This window comes from Cajanus cajan, chromosome 2 (genome assembly GCF_000230855.2).
Source record: "Cajanus cajan strain Asha chromosome 2, NIPB_CcT2T_4, whole genome shotgun sequence".
In the NCBI taxonomy this organism is placed as follows: domain Eukaryota; kingdom Viridiplantae; phylum Streptophyta; class Magnoliopsida; order Fabales; family Fabaceae; genus Cajanus; species Cajanus cajan.
Window position 1 is genome coordinate 77,493,056 of NC_138518.1, and position 17,802 is coordinate 77,510,857.

The 17,802-nt window shown below is 34.3% G+C and overlaps 3 protein-coding genes across 9 annotated transcripts; 1 reads left to right on the forward strand and 2 right to left on the reverse strand.

Moving 5' to 3' along the window:
* Positions 1 to 1,728: 1,728 nt before the first annotated feature.
* LOC109813704 (signal recognition particle-related / SRP-like protein) lies at positions 1,729 to 10,353 on the reverse strand. The gene is made up of 14 exons (XM_020377946.3): positions 10,197 to 10,353; positions 9,963 to 10,058; positions 9,752 to 9,818; positions 9,262 to 9,372; positions 8,295 to 8,490; positions 6,887 to 6,972; positions 6,427 to 6,622; positions 5,441 to 5,552; positions 4,768 to 4,895; positions 4,482 to 4,688; positions 4,228 to 4,337; positions 3,432 to 3,561; positions 2,359 to 2,505; positions 1,729 to 2,212 (listed from the first exon to the last, which is right to left on the reverse strand). Exons 2-14 carry the CDS (start codon positions 10,051 to 10,053, stop codon positions 1,982 to 1,984), a joined length of 1,812 nt encoding a protein of 603 aa, XP_020233535.1. The 5' UTR covers positions 10,054 to 10,058; positions 10,197 to 10,353; the 3' UTR covers positions 1,729 to 1,981.
* A 1,257-nt stretch (positions 10,354 to 11,610) lies between these two features.
* CHLM (magnesium-protoporphyrin IX methyltransferase) lies at positions 11,611 to 15,089 on the forward strand. Of its 6 annotated transcripts, none has more exons than XR_014431819.1 (4): positions 11,611 to 12,286; positions 13,253 to 13,668; positions 14,638 to 14,781; positions 14,918 to 15,089. XR_014431819.1 is itself a non-coding variant. In XM_083069149.1 (3 exons), exons 1-2 carry the CDS (start codon positions 11,714 to 11,716, stop codon positions 13,652 to 13,654), a joined length of 975 nt encoding a protein of 324 aa, XP_082925275.1. In that variant the 5' UTR covers positions 11,611 to 11,713; the 3' UTR covers positions 13,655 to 13,668; positions 14,638 to 15,089. The 6 variants fall into 6 exon arrangements, 4 of the variants coding, with proteins under 4 accessions (XP_082925275.1, XP_082925276.1, XP_020233502.1 ...); XR_014431820.1 differs by having other exon boundaries at positions 14,665 to 14,781; XM_083069149.1 differs by having other exon boundaries at positions 14,638 to 15,089.
* Positions 14,422 to 17,195, reverse strand: LOC109813703 (trihelix transcription factor ASR3). 2 transcript variants are annotated; one of them, XM_020377944.3, is made up of 3 exons: positions 16,154 to 17,195; positions 15,871 to 15,915; positions 14,422 to 14,933 (listed from the first exon to the last, which is right to left on the reverse strand). In XM_020377944.3, exons 1-3 carry the CDS (start codon positions 16,905 to 16,907, stop codon positions 14,659 to 14,661), a joined length of 1,074 nt encoding a protein of 357 aa, XP_020233533.1. In that variant the 5' UTR covers positions 16,908 to 17,195; the 3' UTR covers positions 14,422 to 14,658. The 2 variants fall into 2 exon arrangements, with proteins under 2 accessions (XP_020233533.1, XP_020233534.1); XM_020377945.3 differs by having other exon boundaries at positions 15,871 to 15,912; positions 16,154 to 17,182.
* Positions 17,196 to 17,802: the final 607 nt, after the last annotated feature.

Genomic DNA, 17,802 nt, shown 5'->3' on the forward strand with positions numbered 1-17,802 from the left:
GTAATTTTTTAACATTTCTATTTCTTTTAAAAACAGAGCCTAGATATCGTACTTTTGATATTGTCTCCTTAGAATTTCACCTCAGTATCTTATGTCAACCTTTGACGCAAACTTTTATTTTGTAAATTATAAAAATAAAATCTCAATTTTGATTGAAAGACAATAAAAATATATAAAATATTTCATCCAAGTTTTGTCCTTTTTTTATGGGTATTTATATTTTTTTCTTTATTTAATTGATACAGCAATTCTTAGCGAGGAGAAAAACAGCGTCGCAATACCTCGATTTGCAATGCACTTTGTGGATTAGGATTATCATGTAACTAAATCATGAATGATTTTGAGAATGGGTCTTGGTCGTAAATCAGTTTTAAAATTAGTCTCTGCTGCTGTGCTACCGCTGCGGCTGGAAAAAGACAAAGGAAAAAGAGAGAGAAAATATATGCTGGCATGGAGACAAATAAAGAGACTGTTACAGGTATGTTGAAACATGACTGCTAATACAAAATGTTTATTGTGTAATGAGCCAGATGAGACCCTTCATCATGCGATGCGTGATTGTAAATGGCCCTTTCGATGTTTTTTAATTAGTTTGTGTATTTGGCCCTTAGCCAAGACCATTCAGCAAAAACAAGGTATGTAGAAATACCAAATAAAATTATAATATAAACACCAAATTGTCTTGAAATAAAAATCAAACTACTTTGTGAAAATAGCTCAGAATAACTTGATTTGATTCTTTTAAAACAATTGATTGAATCATATATGAGTATGACATAGATAACTAAATTGAACCGATCCAGACCATTTTATAAAAAACGGTTTGTTTTTTCACAGCCTAGAGACTGTAGGGGAACCAGCTGCAGAGGATCCATGTCTCCGTGTATTTCGTTGGTGTGGGAAGGTTAAGTGAGGAATATTTCCTACTAATTCCAAGTGAATGCTTTCCAACATAAAATCACATTCTTAACCGTAAACATGTACTGCATTTGTCAACAATGGAATTAAAAAACTTGTAGCTGAAATTCGAAATATTCCAATTAGAGGAAAAAATAAAATAGACTTTACTTAAAACAGGCTAGGTGCATGCTTGACGGAGCCGTCACTGATTATGACATTTGGGAAAAAATGGATACAAGACCTACACGTAGCGTGTGCGAATGTTCTAGCATGGCAAACGTAAAATCAACCTGGATATGTCGCAATTCTTCCATTTGGTCAAAGTTCGTGCACAGCACAACTAGGGCAGGAACGGGCGAGTACTTTCAGATTCCTTACAATAATACTTAAGTGGCCAAACTATAAAGTTATATAACTGTCTTTTTCTCGCAGTCAAGTTAAACAACCTTGTTATGTGAAAAAATTGTGACAGGAACTCAATTTTACTCGCCATTTTCTAGCTTAGTTGGAAAGGACATTGGCATCTTGAACCTTATCAGCTTAACATACAATTCCAAAGACCCGCCTCCTAAAATGTAGCACTTTTACCTATCGTGTGTGGCTATGTACTAATATATAAAGGCAACTAACTATATAATCTCCTGTTTGCTTTTCTCAAAGAGGGTGTTATAATTATAACTACAGCTAAGCTCTGTAGAGTAGTAAAAGTAACAACCTCACTACTTATTTCAAATCCTACGGCAAAATAAAAGTAGCAAAAATGATTTTTGTACACCCACATGGTATTTAACATAGTGAGAGAGCAAAATATAAATGTGATAGATGATGTGATAAGAAGAGAGATAGAAAAATAAATGAGAAGTGTTGATAAAGTGTTTAAAAATATGGGATGCCTAAAAATCATTACCCTAAAAGTAGTGACCGCATACAATCTCTCTACTATAAATTTCCAAATATGTAGACCTCCCAAAATTTGTACATAACATCTCAAAATTCATAACAATATCCAATAAAAGAAACCCACCACATCAGTTGTCAACAATTATTCAATTTGAAGAACCAAAAACCTAATCAAATATACTCATCCAAATATTCTACTCATAAAGCCTCCCTTGGCTTTTCTATCCTTCTTCATCCTATTTTCAATAGATGGGAATTCGATCATGTTATAAGCCAGATCCAGCACAATAGGATTACGGGAAATTGCCTGGAAAGCTGGGGGAAAGCCTGCAATGCGTGGTGTACACTTCACATTTGAATCACCCACGGCAGACTCATACACATCAAGTTTCTCAAGAAGGAACTTCTCCAACTGTAACAGGTATACATGTCAGAATAGATCAATAAATGCTCATCCAAATACTATTAACTCCTGAGATATTACTAATTTAATAGAGTCATGATAATGTATTATCATGACCTAAAAAAACCTTGTATGAGAACTAGAAACACATGTACCCGCTCAGTTCCGGTCAATGATATATTGGAGATCTTTTCAGATAGATTCTCTTGGGTCCTCTTCTCCTCCATTATCCCCAGCGCATGCTCTATACAACTGTTAGATCGGCACTCATTGTACAAGTCCTCTAACTCTTTCATCAAAATCTGTGAAACCAAAAAACAAGAAAAAAAAAGAAAAAAAAAAGACCAAACAAATCAAACCAGGGGCTTGACTATTATCGGTATGAATGTTAAAATGAAAATTGGACCCTTAAGTGAACTGTTTAGTGTAGAGAAAAAAGTTCAGAATTATAACTGTTAACTGGAAAATCAACAGAGTGAATGTTAATAACTTCGTAATTTGTTATATATGTATGTATTTTATTATAATCTCAATAGTTGAATTTTTAATCAAGCATAACTCTACACTTCTCCCTGTAAAATGTTCACTTTAGAGAATCCAAATTCTAAAATATGAATGTCAAACAACTACCATTAACCCACTAAGTTCCTGTCATAAATTTCAACATACAAAGCATGTTCTCAATTTAGAAGGATAAACAAAGTGAAGGGATTAACTTTCATAGCAAGAAGATGCAGACCAGATCCTGAAGTTGTGTGAAATCACTTGTTTGGCAGAAAAAAATAAACAAAGGTCGCATGTATAATTAACTCCTATGACCTAGCATAGAACCAAAGATTACTATTTTTATGAGACTGATCTGCCTAAGCAAGCCACAAGCACAATAGATCACCATCTTTAGATCTATAGCTGATTGGAGATCATTATACAAAAGGCCTCTGTTTGATTCTTTCCTATTGCCAGATGGATTGCCATCTTTGGATCTATGCCTAGTTAGATATCATTATACAATATACCCATGTTTAATTAATTAATTAATATTTCCCCCATTGATAACATTTGATTTCGCAGTTATGTAAGTTATAATGGAATATGAGACAGAGCAAATTTTAGTGCCCAACCAGATCTAGGTTATCATTTGAAAAAATATTGCAGTTGCAAATAATATTGCAAGCATTGATCAGTGAGATCCACCTATCTGATACTAAAAATAAATTATTAAAATTACCTTATTATCACCATCTAACATTTGAAACTTTCTTAAGGCATCATCAGCCAAATTGCGAGCACGGCCATATAATGCATATGCTTCAGCCCTCTTTCCAGCCACACTGTATGACTTTGCAACATAAAAGCACCTGCATGTAAGTTGGGTGCGTATATATCAATATATGTATCTTATGGTTGAAATAGAAACATCATCTAGACCAGATACAAATTTAGTTGTACTGGCAGCTCACTAATCATATACATTCATACTAGTCTACGACTCAACCCCACCTTCCCTTTCACCGGGGGCTCAAAAAGCAAAAGATAAGCAATCATCAAAGAGTACATTTGTCAAGGGGATTGTTGAGATCCCACATCAAGTACAAATATGGCCAAAATAAGGATCATAACAGTGAGTTAGCCTTTATCAGTTTCTAACATGTCATTAAAGCTTATCCAGTCTTAATGTTGAATCATCTATAGATATTTAATCTTGCAAATTTCACACTCCACAGACCTCCCAAAGGAGTTCCTAGTGTAATATAAAGGTATGAGCAGTCCAAATTATAAAGGTATGAACAGCCAGGCTCTTCCAGCAAATAGTAATTAATTAGTTTATTCTGTCAAACTTTCTTTTGCAAAATCCCACAAGAGCTTTAGTTTTTTTTTTTTAAGAAAATATATTTGAAAATCTAGTTTTCAGGGGAAAAAACTGAAAATATCATGACTTGAGTATTTGTACATTTAGTAAGAAATTAATGAATTAACTAAATTTCTAAGAACAGCAAGAAAATATTTGCTCCAAGGAAATAAACCTTTGAGCTCGAAAAGCCAAACTTTTGCATGAACACACTTCAGCGAAGCTAACTTCTTCTGGCTTTTTATCCCTTCCAGAACTGACTAAATCTGATAGATCGGCTGTATTCTGCCAAATGCATGATCAACACTAGCATTGTCATTCCAATTTGAGGTGCATAACATAAATAAAATGCAGCATCATAGAGGGCCTTTATGCAAAGAAATATTTGTTCAATTAATGCAAGTTCACAACAAAAACATGGATATCAACCTGTAGCAAGAGATCATATAGGCGAACAAGTTCTTCAGGTTTGGTGACTTTTTCATTTTTATCATCATGACGCTTTGCAAGTTTGCTTTTTGCAACCTTAACCAACAAGAGGTTGCGCTCAATGGTTCTTTCTCCTAGGACAGCACTGACAGCCTTATCAAGACCATTCAAATCATCTTTCACACTTTCTGTACTTCCTGTAGTAGCCTAAAATGTAAAGAAAAGGTAAAAAGATTTTGTTGATAATTCATAATTTAAAGCAAGAAGAACAAGTAATTTCCCATACCAAATCAGCCCGAATATAGCCCCTGGCTTCATGATATGCAGAAAATATTTTGTCAAAAATAACAAGTCTTTTGTCTGCTGGAATTGAGTCTGCCTGGGTACCATGTATATCTTTCTCCAGCTCCTGAGCTGAGAAAATTATTTGGATAGAAACATTATTTTATATAGGTAAAAGAAAAATTATCATATTCAAATCAAACAACCAATTACATTTTTAAAAAATCTTTAAAAAATTGTAAATCTTCTTTAGGTTTGACATCCACTTGAATCTCATAATTTCAAGTTTCAACAGCCACCATGGGCTGCTAAAAGAAGCTCAGAAGTCAGAACACTACAGCCATAAAATGTTTCATCATCAACAAGAAAGAATTTATCCAAAACTTGCATCATTGGTATCCACATTTTGAAAAGGCCAACTTCTAACTCATCAAAGTAAATGCCATCTAGTGTAAACAACATTGTAATTAATTAACTTTATCACAGCACATGCATGAAAGAAAATACAAAAAGAAAAGAATCTGATGCTGAGTAGTAAATGTCTTTTGCAGAGAGGAAAAAGAGATGGAACAAATATGAGGTTAAAAAATGAAATGATTATTGTTATGCATAATCAACAGATAACTTTATTTTCAACTTACTAGCCTGCTAATTTGTAAGGGGAGAAAACCACCAACCTTTCAAGATGGCAACCCTTGTTTTGGCATTTGATATTGGAAATCTGTGGCCAAGCCAAAGAAACTCTGTCATGGAAGCGGCCTGTTGAGATCTTGCCTCGGCCATGACAGCCTGAAACAAACATTATTCAATTCAGTATTTTTATCATAGGAAGTACATGCATGACTTCAGAGAAGCAGCATGGTTAATCATAAAAAAGTGTACATTAAAATAATACCAAAAGTGACTACACATTGTACGTTTACAGTGCATTTGGTTCAAAGGAGGGAAGGGGAAGAAGGAATTTTAATGGAGGGGAGGGAAGGGAATGATAGGTCCCCTTGTTTGGTTTGGTTTGCAAGATGAAGGAAGAGAAGATATGGATAATATACTGCTCAACCGTTATAAGCAGTAATAGAAGAGATGAGGTAAAATAAAATCTCAGAGCAATTTAGCCAAAGTCCGAACACTATAAATCACTTTCTCTACCCTCCTCTAAATCCCCCCAACATTGGAAGAGAGACAAAAAGAAGAGGGGAAGGATTTTAGCCCCTTCATTTCCCCTCCTCCCCTTCACTTCCTCTAACCAAAAACTGTTACAGGCAGGCATGATGCATATGAGGAATTACCAAGTTTTCTACCTAAGGACTCTGAAGCAAAGGGATTTAGTAACACGTATATAGGACCAACCATATTATTAGAAAAATGGAAGGATCCCAGCATCAAGTTGAATTCACTTTCACCCGGGAATTGAAAAATTAGGAATTCATGAGTTCTTGAGTGTGAGTGTAGCTTATTCAAGAAAATTTATCAACACTTGCAATATCATCTTATTTGCACATGATTGTGTCCCATCACTGAATAAAACATGAAAATGAAAAGTCTATCTCAATGCAACATTTCCTAATAAGGAATATATGAATATCATCTGCAAATATATGCATACTGATACTGTATTACTTGTTTTCCTTTTTCCTAATTATATACACAAGAAATTTATACCAACCTCTAATTTTGCTTTAAAAAGGTCTAATGCAGGACCTTCCACATCACCAATTTGTAGAAGTTCAGAGGCCTGTAGATTTGACTGGCCAATTTTGTGAAGGCAGTATCGGATACTAGGTTCTAGTTCCTCAACTCGCTCACGGCACAAAACTTGGTTATCCAGATCTCCATATTTCCCTAATTCCTCATATACAGCCCTATTAAATAAGTAAACACGGTTAGAAACTCAAGCAGGGTGAACAAGAAAAACAGAAGCATCCCAAAAAAGCTAGTGTGCTAGATCACACAAACTAAACAGGTGTTTGCCATTAGAAAAGATATATTATCAAATCATTCACAGAATTATCTCATTCCGAATAAATATAAGCTTGTTCCCTTTTTATTCTTTTTTGCCAAAAGGAGCGTCAATTTCATCTTCTTTTCAAGGCAATATGTACAAAGCATGGAAGCAGAGAATTTACCTAGCACTTTTGAAGTGCTTCAAAGCCACATCCCAATTCTGATCTTGCTCAAACAACAAACTCCCTCTCATATAGGATTCATAAGCCTAAAATTCAGTGAACAACAAAAGAGAAAGCATGTTCATTTTTCATCAACAAAAGAAAAATAGTTATCCACCGTAGATTAAAAAACCAAAGGCCAAAACCTCCAAAGTATTTACATTTTAAAAAGCACAAGTAGCCAAAAAAGTTTTTAACAAATTGAAAAGTAATTACGAAACAAGAACAGAAAAGGATTTACAGATTAAATTGGAACTAACACCCCTATAATACAGATATCTTGATGCACAAAATATATTTTATTTCCTGTAATTTGTTGTAGATTTCAATATGGTTTCCAATAAACTTTTTTTTTAATTTTAAATTCATTCTGAAACTTCCAATTTAGCATTAATTTAGAGGATCCCTAGAAATAAGCGGGAGAAGTTTCCAATTTGAAACCAATTTATCCAAGTAAAACCTATGAGATCAAAATTCTTATGTATTCCAAAATTGTACAATACATTTTAACATTACTATAAGTTATTTATACGCTACAATAATATCTTTGCATAATTTGTTCAACTGTTTTAAGTTTTATAAGATCTAATGCTCTACCTACAACATCATATTATTATAAATAATCCTTAACATATCACCTTAATATTTAAGCCCAATTTGTTTAAGTAAAAAAAATGAAACTTATACTAATCGTATTAAATTAAGAAAAGATGCTAACATGCAATTTTAAGGACAACGTGGAGACATAAATGTAACTGAGGAATGAAGTGTATTGAAACTTATCCCTGTTCAAGAACTTAAAGAATATTTTGGCTTTCTTAATTCTCATGTGTTGATGTAAAAGTTGCTAATTTTCTAGCTTTACTACCTATTTACATCAAACCAAACAGTTAAAAATATTAAAAGAAAATGCAAATAAAATTTATGATTCCATAAATAAAAGGAAGTATAGACATTTGAAACACTAGCAGGTTGATCTTCTCTGAGACAGAGGATTGTAAAAAAAATGCAACGGGGAAGGGGGAATGAAAAAATGCAGTAAATTAACCATAATTACATGGGGGGAAAAAGACATTTGAAATGCTAGCTAATTGATCTTCTATGAAGTAGTTGATTGTAAAAAAATGTGCCAAGAGAGGGGAAATAAAATATTGCAACAAATAAACCATAATTAGATGGAGAAATAAAAGACATTTGAAATGCTAGCTGGTTGATATCTGAAGCAGTGGGTTGTGAAAAAACTGCATTGGGGGGGTGGGGGGGTTGATTGTAAAAGAAGAAGAAGAAAATAAAAACTGCACCGGAGGGAAGGGGCAATAAAACATGGCAGTAAATTCACCATAATTAGATAAGGTAATAAAAGACACACCTCAGCTTCCAAAGATGTTCTAGAATCTGCCTTGATCGCACACAGTTGTGAAAACAAAGTTGCCCATTTTACTGCTTTCCGCAACCTACCAATCAAATATATACGTTGACGTGCATTTGGGCCATTTGGAAGCTGCCTTTTCTCCATGGCATGACTCCAAGCTCTCTCTGCTGTATAGAGAATTAGATGAAGAAACCTGGTTTGAGACCAAAACACTTCCAATGTAAGACAAATGTACAATTAAAAAAGTTGCCAGACAGATGAAAATATGATATATTTATTTTCCTTTCTCCAACAAGTCTTTGAATAACATTTTGAGAATAGCAGGAGGAATAAAGACAGATCAAGGTCTAAATGATGGTTTCATGTAAGTCTTTAGGGATTTGTTATGGGCCCACTCATGGGTCTGTGTGTATCACATAAGGAAGAAAAGGAAAGGGGTAGAATGGGAAATGACAGGGAAGGGAGGGGGAGAAGGCCAGGGTCACAGGTGATTAGGCTAATCACTGGGGTTGTTTGGGTGTTTCTTTATAAGTTTCTTAATAAATTCAGCTCCTGTCAGATTTAGGTTCAGCAGTTAACAACGTGCACATGATATAAGCTACAGAAATGCCAATAAAGATATCTAAAAGAGAAGTGATATACATACAACAATTTATACAGTATCATATTTTGTGTCTATCTATCTCCATCACATCATTTGTTACATTTCAAACTTGTCTCTTTTTCTCTTAGTTGTAAAATTTGTTGTACAAGTATCATTTCTCTATCTAAAAGTAGTTCAAGATAGCAACAACCCCAGAAATTATTGATAGCAACAAAGATAGTAAAGCCTAATAAGTAACAACCAATTGGAACCAATCTCTTTAATATTCTTGCCTTCTAAACACAATTTCAAACCGAGTCAACTACAAAAAGGTGCCCAAACTCGTATCAAAAAAAGAAAAAAACACAAAGTAAAGCATACCTTACTTCAGTGACGGTGGACTCAGTTATGGCTCTTTTTGCATATTTGCCACGACCATGGGTAAACTTTAACGATTTATATAACCTCCTTAATCGAGCTGTGCAATACCTCCTAAAATGTTGAAGAAAAAAAATACACCTATTACCAATCTATATAATATTTCTACATGTTAGCTAAAGTAACAGCTTGAATCAGTGGTTGCAACGATCACATAAATTGAATGGCTAGTCCATCTAGAAGACTCGAGGTCTTAAGCACCAAGAAGCACAAATTAAAATGGAAATTTGTTATTCACAGCATTTAGAGTAAAAGCAAAGCTGACACATCAACAGACATTTTTAGCTGCTCAGTAATTGAACTAGTACATCGTGTCTCCCAAATGAATCATTGTTGAGGAATTGAGGATACAAATTAACAAAATATATCTACAGACAGAAATAAAACAAAATGCTATTTGACATTATGTTAGCAACTATAGAAGCACATATACCTATAGCGAGCGTAATCTCCATGGCGCAAACCGTGCTGCATTTGCGCGGATTTCAGGAGCTGCAGTACTGGTGAATTATTAAAACAAAAATATTAATCACACCAATCATCAAAGTTTCGCTGCTAAACTCCGTATTTGTGATTTCGTAGGCAAAAGGAATGGCAAAGGAAAACGAATGGAACAGCATTGCAGAGCGAAGGAGAAAACAAACCGTTTATGGAGAATTTGGGAACGATCTGATCAGAATTCGTCGATTTTGGGGCGTCGATTTCCATAGCGGAGGCTTGGTTCTCCTTTCCCATCGAGTCTTGAATAGTTCAAATCGTTCGCCCAATCATCGAGCAAAAGAGAGAGAATAAAATTGAAGGTTCGTTTGAAAAGCAAACACGACGCTGCATGCAACAGATCTCGGAATGAGGATAGGGATTAGGGAATGAGACCATACCTGATGAGTGAGGAGCTCGAGTGTGGTGAAGAGGGTTGAGGTTGAAGCAAAGAGGTGCCGCAGCGAATGTTACGAACGCAGACAAAAGACCTCAGAAACAGAAAATGAATGAAACTGTGGATGGGGTGAAGACCGCCGGTAAACGGATTCAGTGTAGTCTACCCATCTGGTTAAAAGGGCCGGGCCCAACCCAGTTCTGTCTGAGCGATGGTTTGGGCCTTGCTAAATCATAATTATAAGAGTTTGAAAATATATTTTTAAAGAAAAAAAATTAAATGCATGTTTACTTTGGTTTATTTTAGAAAAATAGTTGGTTGGTTTTATTATTAACGTTGAAAGAGAATTTTAAAAAAATAATAATTCTTAAAGAAAAATAACAATCTATAATAAATTTATAAGGACGAAAATCTAAAAATATCTATTGACCTAAAAAAAAATCTTAAGCATTTATAATTATTCGATTAACCTGAAAAAAATTAAAGTATTTATAAGTATTTTTAACCATTTACAACATTGAACAATTTTTTCATTTATACATAAAATTGGAGGAGATGACAAATAATATTTTTTTTAACAAAAAAAATGTTAAAATTATAATTGTTTATTGATCAATTATGAACTTAATTGACTCTTTTAGACCAATTTAACTTAAGTAAAATATAGTTCAACTTCAATTATTTAAACTTTGGATTGAGATAAATTTAGTTTATTAGATAAATTAAAATGGAACAAGACAAGATCAATTTTTTAAAAGACTTTTTGATTTTTACTTACCTTTTTAATGTATGTGCATGAAAATAAATTAGACTTTTTTGTTTTTATTATAATAGTATGAATTTAAAGTTACATAAATACATATGTACCACTAAATCACATTCACATATGAGAATGAAAGTTTAAAAAAAAAAGTGTATTAAATCATGATTTTATAAGACTTTTTAATATAAAATAAAGTTTTGTGAATTTTAAAAGATTTTCATATCAACGTTTAAAGAAAAATATGTAATACTCGTGGTTATCTTCATAGTGTAGTACAAATATTTAAAAAAAATCACAAAAACTTTGACATTCTCTCGATCACCAATAGTTGAGCCCAAGAATAAGTTACCAACACAAGTCTTCAAATTAAAATTTTTCGAAAGACAACTTTAAGCATCTCAACATCATCTAACATTATACATGTAGAGTTTATCTCATGGGAACACTAGGCACACCATTTTCTACATTTGATAACTTTTTGCAGTGAAGACCATATGATTTTTTAATCTAAATATTTTAAAAGACGTTATTAATTTAAAGAATAAGATGGTAATGAATAATTAATTTAGAAAGTAATTTGAAAATATAAAAATAATTTTGTAATTTTTATTTAAAAAATGGGCGAATGTTGAAGTAGGACCCAGGAGAATCAGGGAAAGGCATGGAAAGTGGAATGCTATCTTATCCAGGATAACATTTCAATTTTCAAGCACTAAGCTTCTTCACACTCGAGGCTAGCACCGCCGGGTAACGTCACAATGGCCTTTTCATCTTCCTTATGGTCTTCCCTCTTCGTTCCCAACCCAAACCAAACCAACATTCTCCCTCGCTTCTCTCCCAAACCCTCCAAGCTCCCGCTCCCGCCCGCATTCGCCATCCCCCCGCTCTCCACCGCCGCCGCAGCCGACGTCTCCGGCGCCATCGACGGGACCACCATCGCGGTGCTGAGCGGGGGGTTCGTGGCGGCGGTGGCGGCGGCGGTGTCGCTGACGGACCCGGAGAGGCGGCGGCAGATGCAGGCGGAGGAGGTGGGCGGGGGCGACAAGGAGGTGGTGCGGGAGTACTTCAACAACTCCGGGTTCCAGCGGTGGAAGAAGATTTACGGCGACACCGACGAGGTGAACCGGGTTCAGCGCGACATTAGGGTGGGCCACGCCAAGACCGTGGAGAACACGCTCTTGATGCTCAAGGACGAGGGGTCGCTTCAGGGTGTCACGGTTTGCGACGCTGGCTGCGGCACGGGTTCGCTCTCTATTCCCCTTGCCAAAGAGGGCGCTGTTGTTTACGCCAGTGATATCTCCGCCGCTATGGTCGCCGAAGCTGAGAAACAGGTTACCTTTCTTTTTCTAGCTTAATTTCACTTTTTAACTATGTTTTCTCATTTGGCAAATTTTTCCCCTTAACTTTTATACTTTGATTGTGATTTGTGAGGGGGAGAATCGAGGGAAATGGGTAAGAATTGTGTCGATAGAAAGAAAATAGGTAACAAAGAGGATGCAATTTGTAGTTATTAGATAATGTCAAATTATATAAGAAATTGATATTTTAAAAATGTATTTTATATAGTTAAATTTTAATTAAAAATATATTATTTAAGTATGTATATTTTTATCTTTCCTAACTATTTAGACAATAGTGTAGGCGCAATCTTGTCCATACATTTTTTGTTCTTCTCCATTTCCTATCAATAACATGAAACATTGTGGACATTTATGGCATTTTATTATTTATATGTCATATCAGCATGTTATATCCGTAGACAACATGTTATGTCAATAATCGATAAATCATTGTGATGATATGTCAATAATAATATATCATGTTAGTGGTCAATTAACAATGTCATATAATTTAGTTAAAAGATGATTTTAGTGGTCAACTAACAGCCTCATATGATCAATTGACAGATTATAAAATACACAAATTGGTTGAAATTTGAGTGATAAAATGTGGAATTTCAAAAGTTAAATGATAAAATTTACAAAATTGGAAAACATGGGCGACAAAAAATGTAACTAAGCCCTTTTTTAACATTTACTACATTCATCAAGCATTGAATTTTTTGGTTTTTTTTTTTTCAAAATCACCAAATTTGAGCTTAGCTCAACATTGCTTAGCTTGTTTGATTAGCATTTAGAACACATATAAAGGAATTAACGGGTTAAATACTTGATGAGTAGTTGAGCTTATTAGTAATATGAATAGCTGAGCCATCCCCCGACACATTGGAAAGCCAATAGTGAGGTCAAGTAATGTGCCATTCCTGAAGTAAAACACTGACTTTCTATTTGGTGCAGGCAAAAGAACAACTTGTGGGAAGTGAGAATGGATCTGCGCCTGTGATACCAAAGTTTGTAGTGAAGGATTTGGAGAGCTTGGATGGCAAGTATGACACTGTGGTCTGCCTTGACGTTTTGATTCATTACCCCCAAAGCAAAGCAGATGGGATGATTGCCCACCTTGCATCACTGGCCAACAACCGATTGATTCTGAGTTTTGCCCCAAAGACATTTTATTATGATCTCCTAAAGAGGGTTGGAGAGTTGTTCCCTGGGCCTTCAAAGGCAACAAGGGCATATCTTCACTCCGAGGCAGATGTAGAGAGAGCATTGCGAAAGGTTGGATGGACCATAAGGAAGAGAGGCTTAATCACTACTCAATTTTACTTTGCTAAGCTTGTTGAGGCCGTTCCTATGTAATGAGGACTTAAAAGGTAAGCTTTGTATAATTAGAGGAAATTCTTAGTGTAAATTGTAAGGCCTTCTTTTTCGTGATTTTGTATGCAATTATTCTCCGCATGTAATTCTATTATGTATATTTATTCGTAGTTTAGAAGATACTGATGAATTGAGGTATGTTTTTGGGGGAGATAGAGTGGGGTGGTGGGTTACCAGTGCATTGGATGAGCTTCCTACATATTGAAGTTACAACTGAGGGAGAGCAGTTAGTTCCTGTATGGCATTTTTTGTAATAATAATAGCACAATCTGGTTTCTAGAATGTAACACAATTAACTAATATATTGAAGATAAATTTAAGTATCACACATTTTGGTACTCTTTAATAATGCCTTTATTATTGATAGAAATCTCATACTAGCCTCCTTATAAGATACTGGAACCATATTTTGCATTAAGATGATAATTTCATATTAAATTAACTTTAAACTTACTTTTTTAACATAAAATTTTTTAAATTGGATTAATTTGAATTCAATTTTAATTAAAATTAGCTATGTAAAATTAAGAAAATTGCTTTGTAAAATTCAATTGATGACATGCTTGATGAGTTGATCTCCCGGTAAGTTGAATACCAGCATAAGTTGCAAACGAAAAAGAATGGACAAAACCAAAATGGTTTCAGGTAAAATGTTGCCTCATACCCGATCGCAGGTGTTGAAATTCTAGACTCTTTCTAAACCTTGGTAGGAATTAGGAATACGGATCAGAGGATTTGTAAGCTGCATCTAGAGTTGAAAGAATAAACATTGAGTTCATGAAAAATGATATGAAGAGTTTTCACACAAAAAAAAGGTGGGGGGTAAAAAAAAACTGAGTACTAATGTACTAATTAAAAGGGGGGAAATGACAATAATGAAATCTAGAGCCAAAATTAACAGTAATATGCAGATCCTTATACTCAGATAAGAGGTTTGAACTTTGAAGCCTCTAAGAATCTTTCAGGTTCTTGTGATGTGAATTCATTTACAGCTTGTCAGCAATTTTTGTAAGAGCATCTGTGAGCTTTCCAAGGGCTGCAACTAAGATGTCAGTTTGCTGCTTCTGCTGATCCCTGGCCAATTGGTGATTTATGTTCTGAGCTCCAAGGTGGGCTTTTAGTATATCACTATTCCTTCTTAGTAATTTGGCAATACTGTTGTTGAAATCTGTGCTGTCCTCGCTACTGTCCGATGATAACCGCTTTCTCTTGTATCCCTCCTGGAACATTGGTTCTCTCTGATAGCCTGGAGGTGGGGGCCCTGAACCAAGATACTTTCATTGAGATTGCAAAAACAAGGCCAATAATGGTGGAGCAGAATTCACTGTAGTAGGGATTTTCATGCATTCATGCAATAAATGAATTTGAATGGTTTGATGAAGATTGGACAACTCAAATCTCTAACCTATTTGTCTGATGATTTTTTATTGGATATAATTTAAGTATAGCTTATTATATTATTATCCAAATAGAATTAAAATTTTATTTCAATAATACGTGTTAAGATTTAATAAAATATTTTATTACGCATATCAACTAGATGAAACACCAATTCTGTATAATTCAACTTGAGGTTATTCGGGTTTGATTATGTATAGTTGAATCACTTGTCAATCAATTAAACAAAAATATGCTTAGTCGTGAGTTCAAGGAATGACAATAGACGTATAATATCAATCACTACGGCACTATTTTCACATGCAGCTTACAGTTTGCAATTGGTAACACATTCCTGGTAAAAAATACATATTATTCTTCTAAATATTAGTGTCCACCGTCTGTCTAAAATGATATTCCAAAAATCCACTTCAGTAACAACGAAAAGATAAATATCCTTGGTCTATATTAAAAGACGAAAACCATAGTAATGAATTAGTATTGTTTTTTATTGACAAATGCACAATTTATGCAGCATTGGATTGCCAGATGAAATACTAATGAATGGTAGTTAGCTATTTGTTGATCCTATTGAGAGTTTTAAACAATGGTTGCATATAAACAGTTATTTTTTGGGGTAACAAAAAACTCTTTGAAAAGGGGGAAAATAAACAAAAAAACAAATTGGAATGATATAAAAATATGCGGACCAAACTTTACTATAAATACTAAAACTGCATCACAAGTCAAACTGAACGATTTCAACAGCTTAAAAATGTTCAACTATATGCTATGGACAGGAGTGAGTTGATTTGATTTACCTGGATCGTAGTTCCCTTGGCAAGATGGCTGCTGCTGTTTATCTGCTAAATAGTTTAAAACAAGAAGAAAATAATCATTCAATAAGAAAAGGGTATATGATATGCATAGCATGAAAAAGAAAAGACATCACAGATTTAATCCGAGCTTATTTAACCATTGCACTGAAAGTCAATAATATAAACTACTCAAAAATATTTTCTTACAAGTATATATTAACGTGTCAACAAGATTTATTGAACAACACATACAATTTGACTCCAATGTAATAATGCAACTTCTTACCTGGAGTAGGAAATGTGAGCATGGGCATGATCTTTTTTAGACTCCCAGGTGTGCCTTTGTCCTTAGAACCATGTGTCTTCAAAAAACCATTAATCATATTCCCAGTTACATTTGTCTCCATGTGTTCCTCCTCAGTGCTCCAACTCATTTTCTCACTATCAACAATGGCCTCATCTTCCTCCTCCTCCTCCACCTCCTCATCCTCATTCTCCTTATTATACTGCTCCGGAGGCAGAGCCACTCCCTCCACACCATTCTCCACTTTCGGCACCATCTTAACCAGTGTCAAGGGAAATGCAACAGTGGTACACACCCCTCCATCCAACACGTTATACACCACCGAATCAAAGAACCCCGGAAGCTTCTTTTCCTTCCTCACGTCATTTCTCATGATCCAAAAGGACTCACTCTCTTCCCTTATACTTGACTCCCACTTCTTGATCTTCCTGAAATCAGTGAGGAGATTGCCCCACCTTTTCCTGCACTGAACTGCCCCTCTCTTCACGCCACGCTGCTGACACAACGTTGACACCATGTCCCATTTGGGGTCGCTTTGAACGAACCCCGAGGCTGATCTGAACCTGCAAATTTGTTCTCCATTTTCTACCATTTTCTTGGACTCTATGAGAACGAGCGTTTCTTGTCTTGTCCATCGAGGGTGCCTCGTGGCTTTCACTCTTTGACCCTCTGGTGCCTGTCTTCCAACTGGGGTAGTTGGAGACTCAGCAGCACCTTCACAAATTTTCTCTGCCATTGATCACACACTTTGTGTCACTTTGAGGATTAAGATGAGAATAAGGTCATACATATAATAAAAATGTGCCTTTACTGTGACTGAATGAACTTCCAAAGAGGGTGCGATATTTTTCGTGTAGGGAACTTCTTTCCCACATACGATTATTTTCCCAATATGGCACTCTCTTGCATTATACCACAAAAATTACTCTACAATCCACAGTTATATGCCTTTGCCAATTTCTTCCTCACATATAGTAGTATCGTGGTTGCATTCTTTTAGGGGTATTTTCATTACATATTGTATAAAGATTAATTGAGATAAAATATTATAAAGGATTTTACAGTAAAACAATTTTACACAATCAATTAATCATAAATCACATTCATGTTAAGTAAATTATTTAGGTTGACCTAACAAGAGTTGAAAGAGTATATACTAGTTTTGTGTTCAAATGTTGTGGTCTATGTAATTCATGTCGATAAAAAAAAAAATATATATATATATATATATATACTACATACTAAGTTTGTTAAATTTTACAATAATTATTTTAAGGGGTATTTGATACATGAAATTTTTTTACTTTTCTGAAAATCTAACATTATTCAGGAATATTAATTTTTCTCATTTGGTTTATTATTTAATTTAAAAAATAACATTTCTAGAAAACATCATTTTTGGAAATAATTTTTGCATAAGCTTTTCACAAAATTATTCTCATATATGAGATAAAAATAAAGTTTTTATGTGTTAAAACGTTATGTCACATTTATTTACTTATTTAATGTAATAAAAATCTTTAATTCTTTGATAACATTTATATAAATTATTAAAATTATTTATGATTAACTAAATATAATTTCATTAAAAATTATAATTCAGACATGAAAATTTATATGTACGAAATGCT

Bases quoted from the DNA above. Each gene is read 5' to 3' on its own strand.
- LOC109813704 (XM_020377946.3), bottom strand. From the start codon at position 10,053: ATGGGAAAGGAGAACCAAGCCTCCGCTATGGAAATCGACGCCCCAAAA. The intron at 8,491-9,261 runs GTATGCTTTACT...GTCTCAAACCAG, and splicing joins TCCACCGTCACTGAAGTAAG to GTTTCTTCATCTAATTCTCT. The intron at 2,506-3,431 runs GTAATTTTAATA...TTGGTTTCACAG, and splicing joins TGTTAGATGGTGATAATAAG to ATTTTGATGAAAGAGTTAGA.
- CHLM (XM_083069149.1), top strand. From the start codon at position 11,714: ATGGCCTTTTCATCTTCCTTATGGTCTTCCCTCTTCGTTCCCAACCCA. The intron at 12,287-13,252 runs GTTACCTTTCTT...TATTTGGTGCAG, and splicing joins TCGCCGAAGCTGAGAAACAG to GCAAAAGAACAACTTGTGGG.
- LOC109813703 (XM_020377944.3), bottom strand. From the start codon at position 16,907: ATGGCAGAGAAAATTTGTGAAGGTGCTGCTGAGTCTCCAACTACCCCA. The intron at 15,916-16,153 runs GTAAGAAGTTGC...TAAACTATTTAG, and splicing joins GCTCACATTTCCTACTCCAG to CAGATAAACAGCAGCAGCCA. The intron at 14,934-15,870 runs GTAAATCAAATC...ATCTTGGTTCAG, and splicing joins CCAAGGGAACTACGATCCAG to GGCCCCCACCTCCAGGCTAT.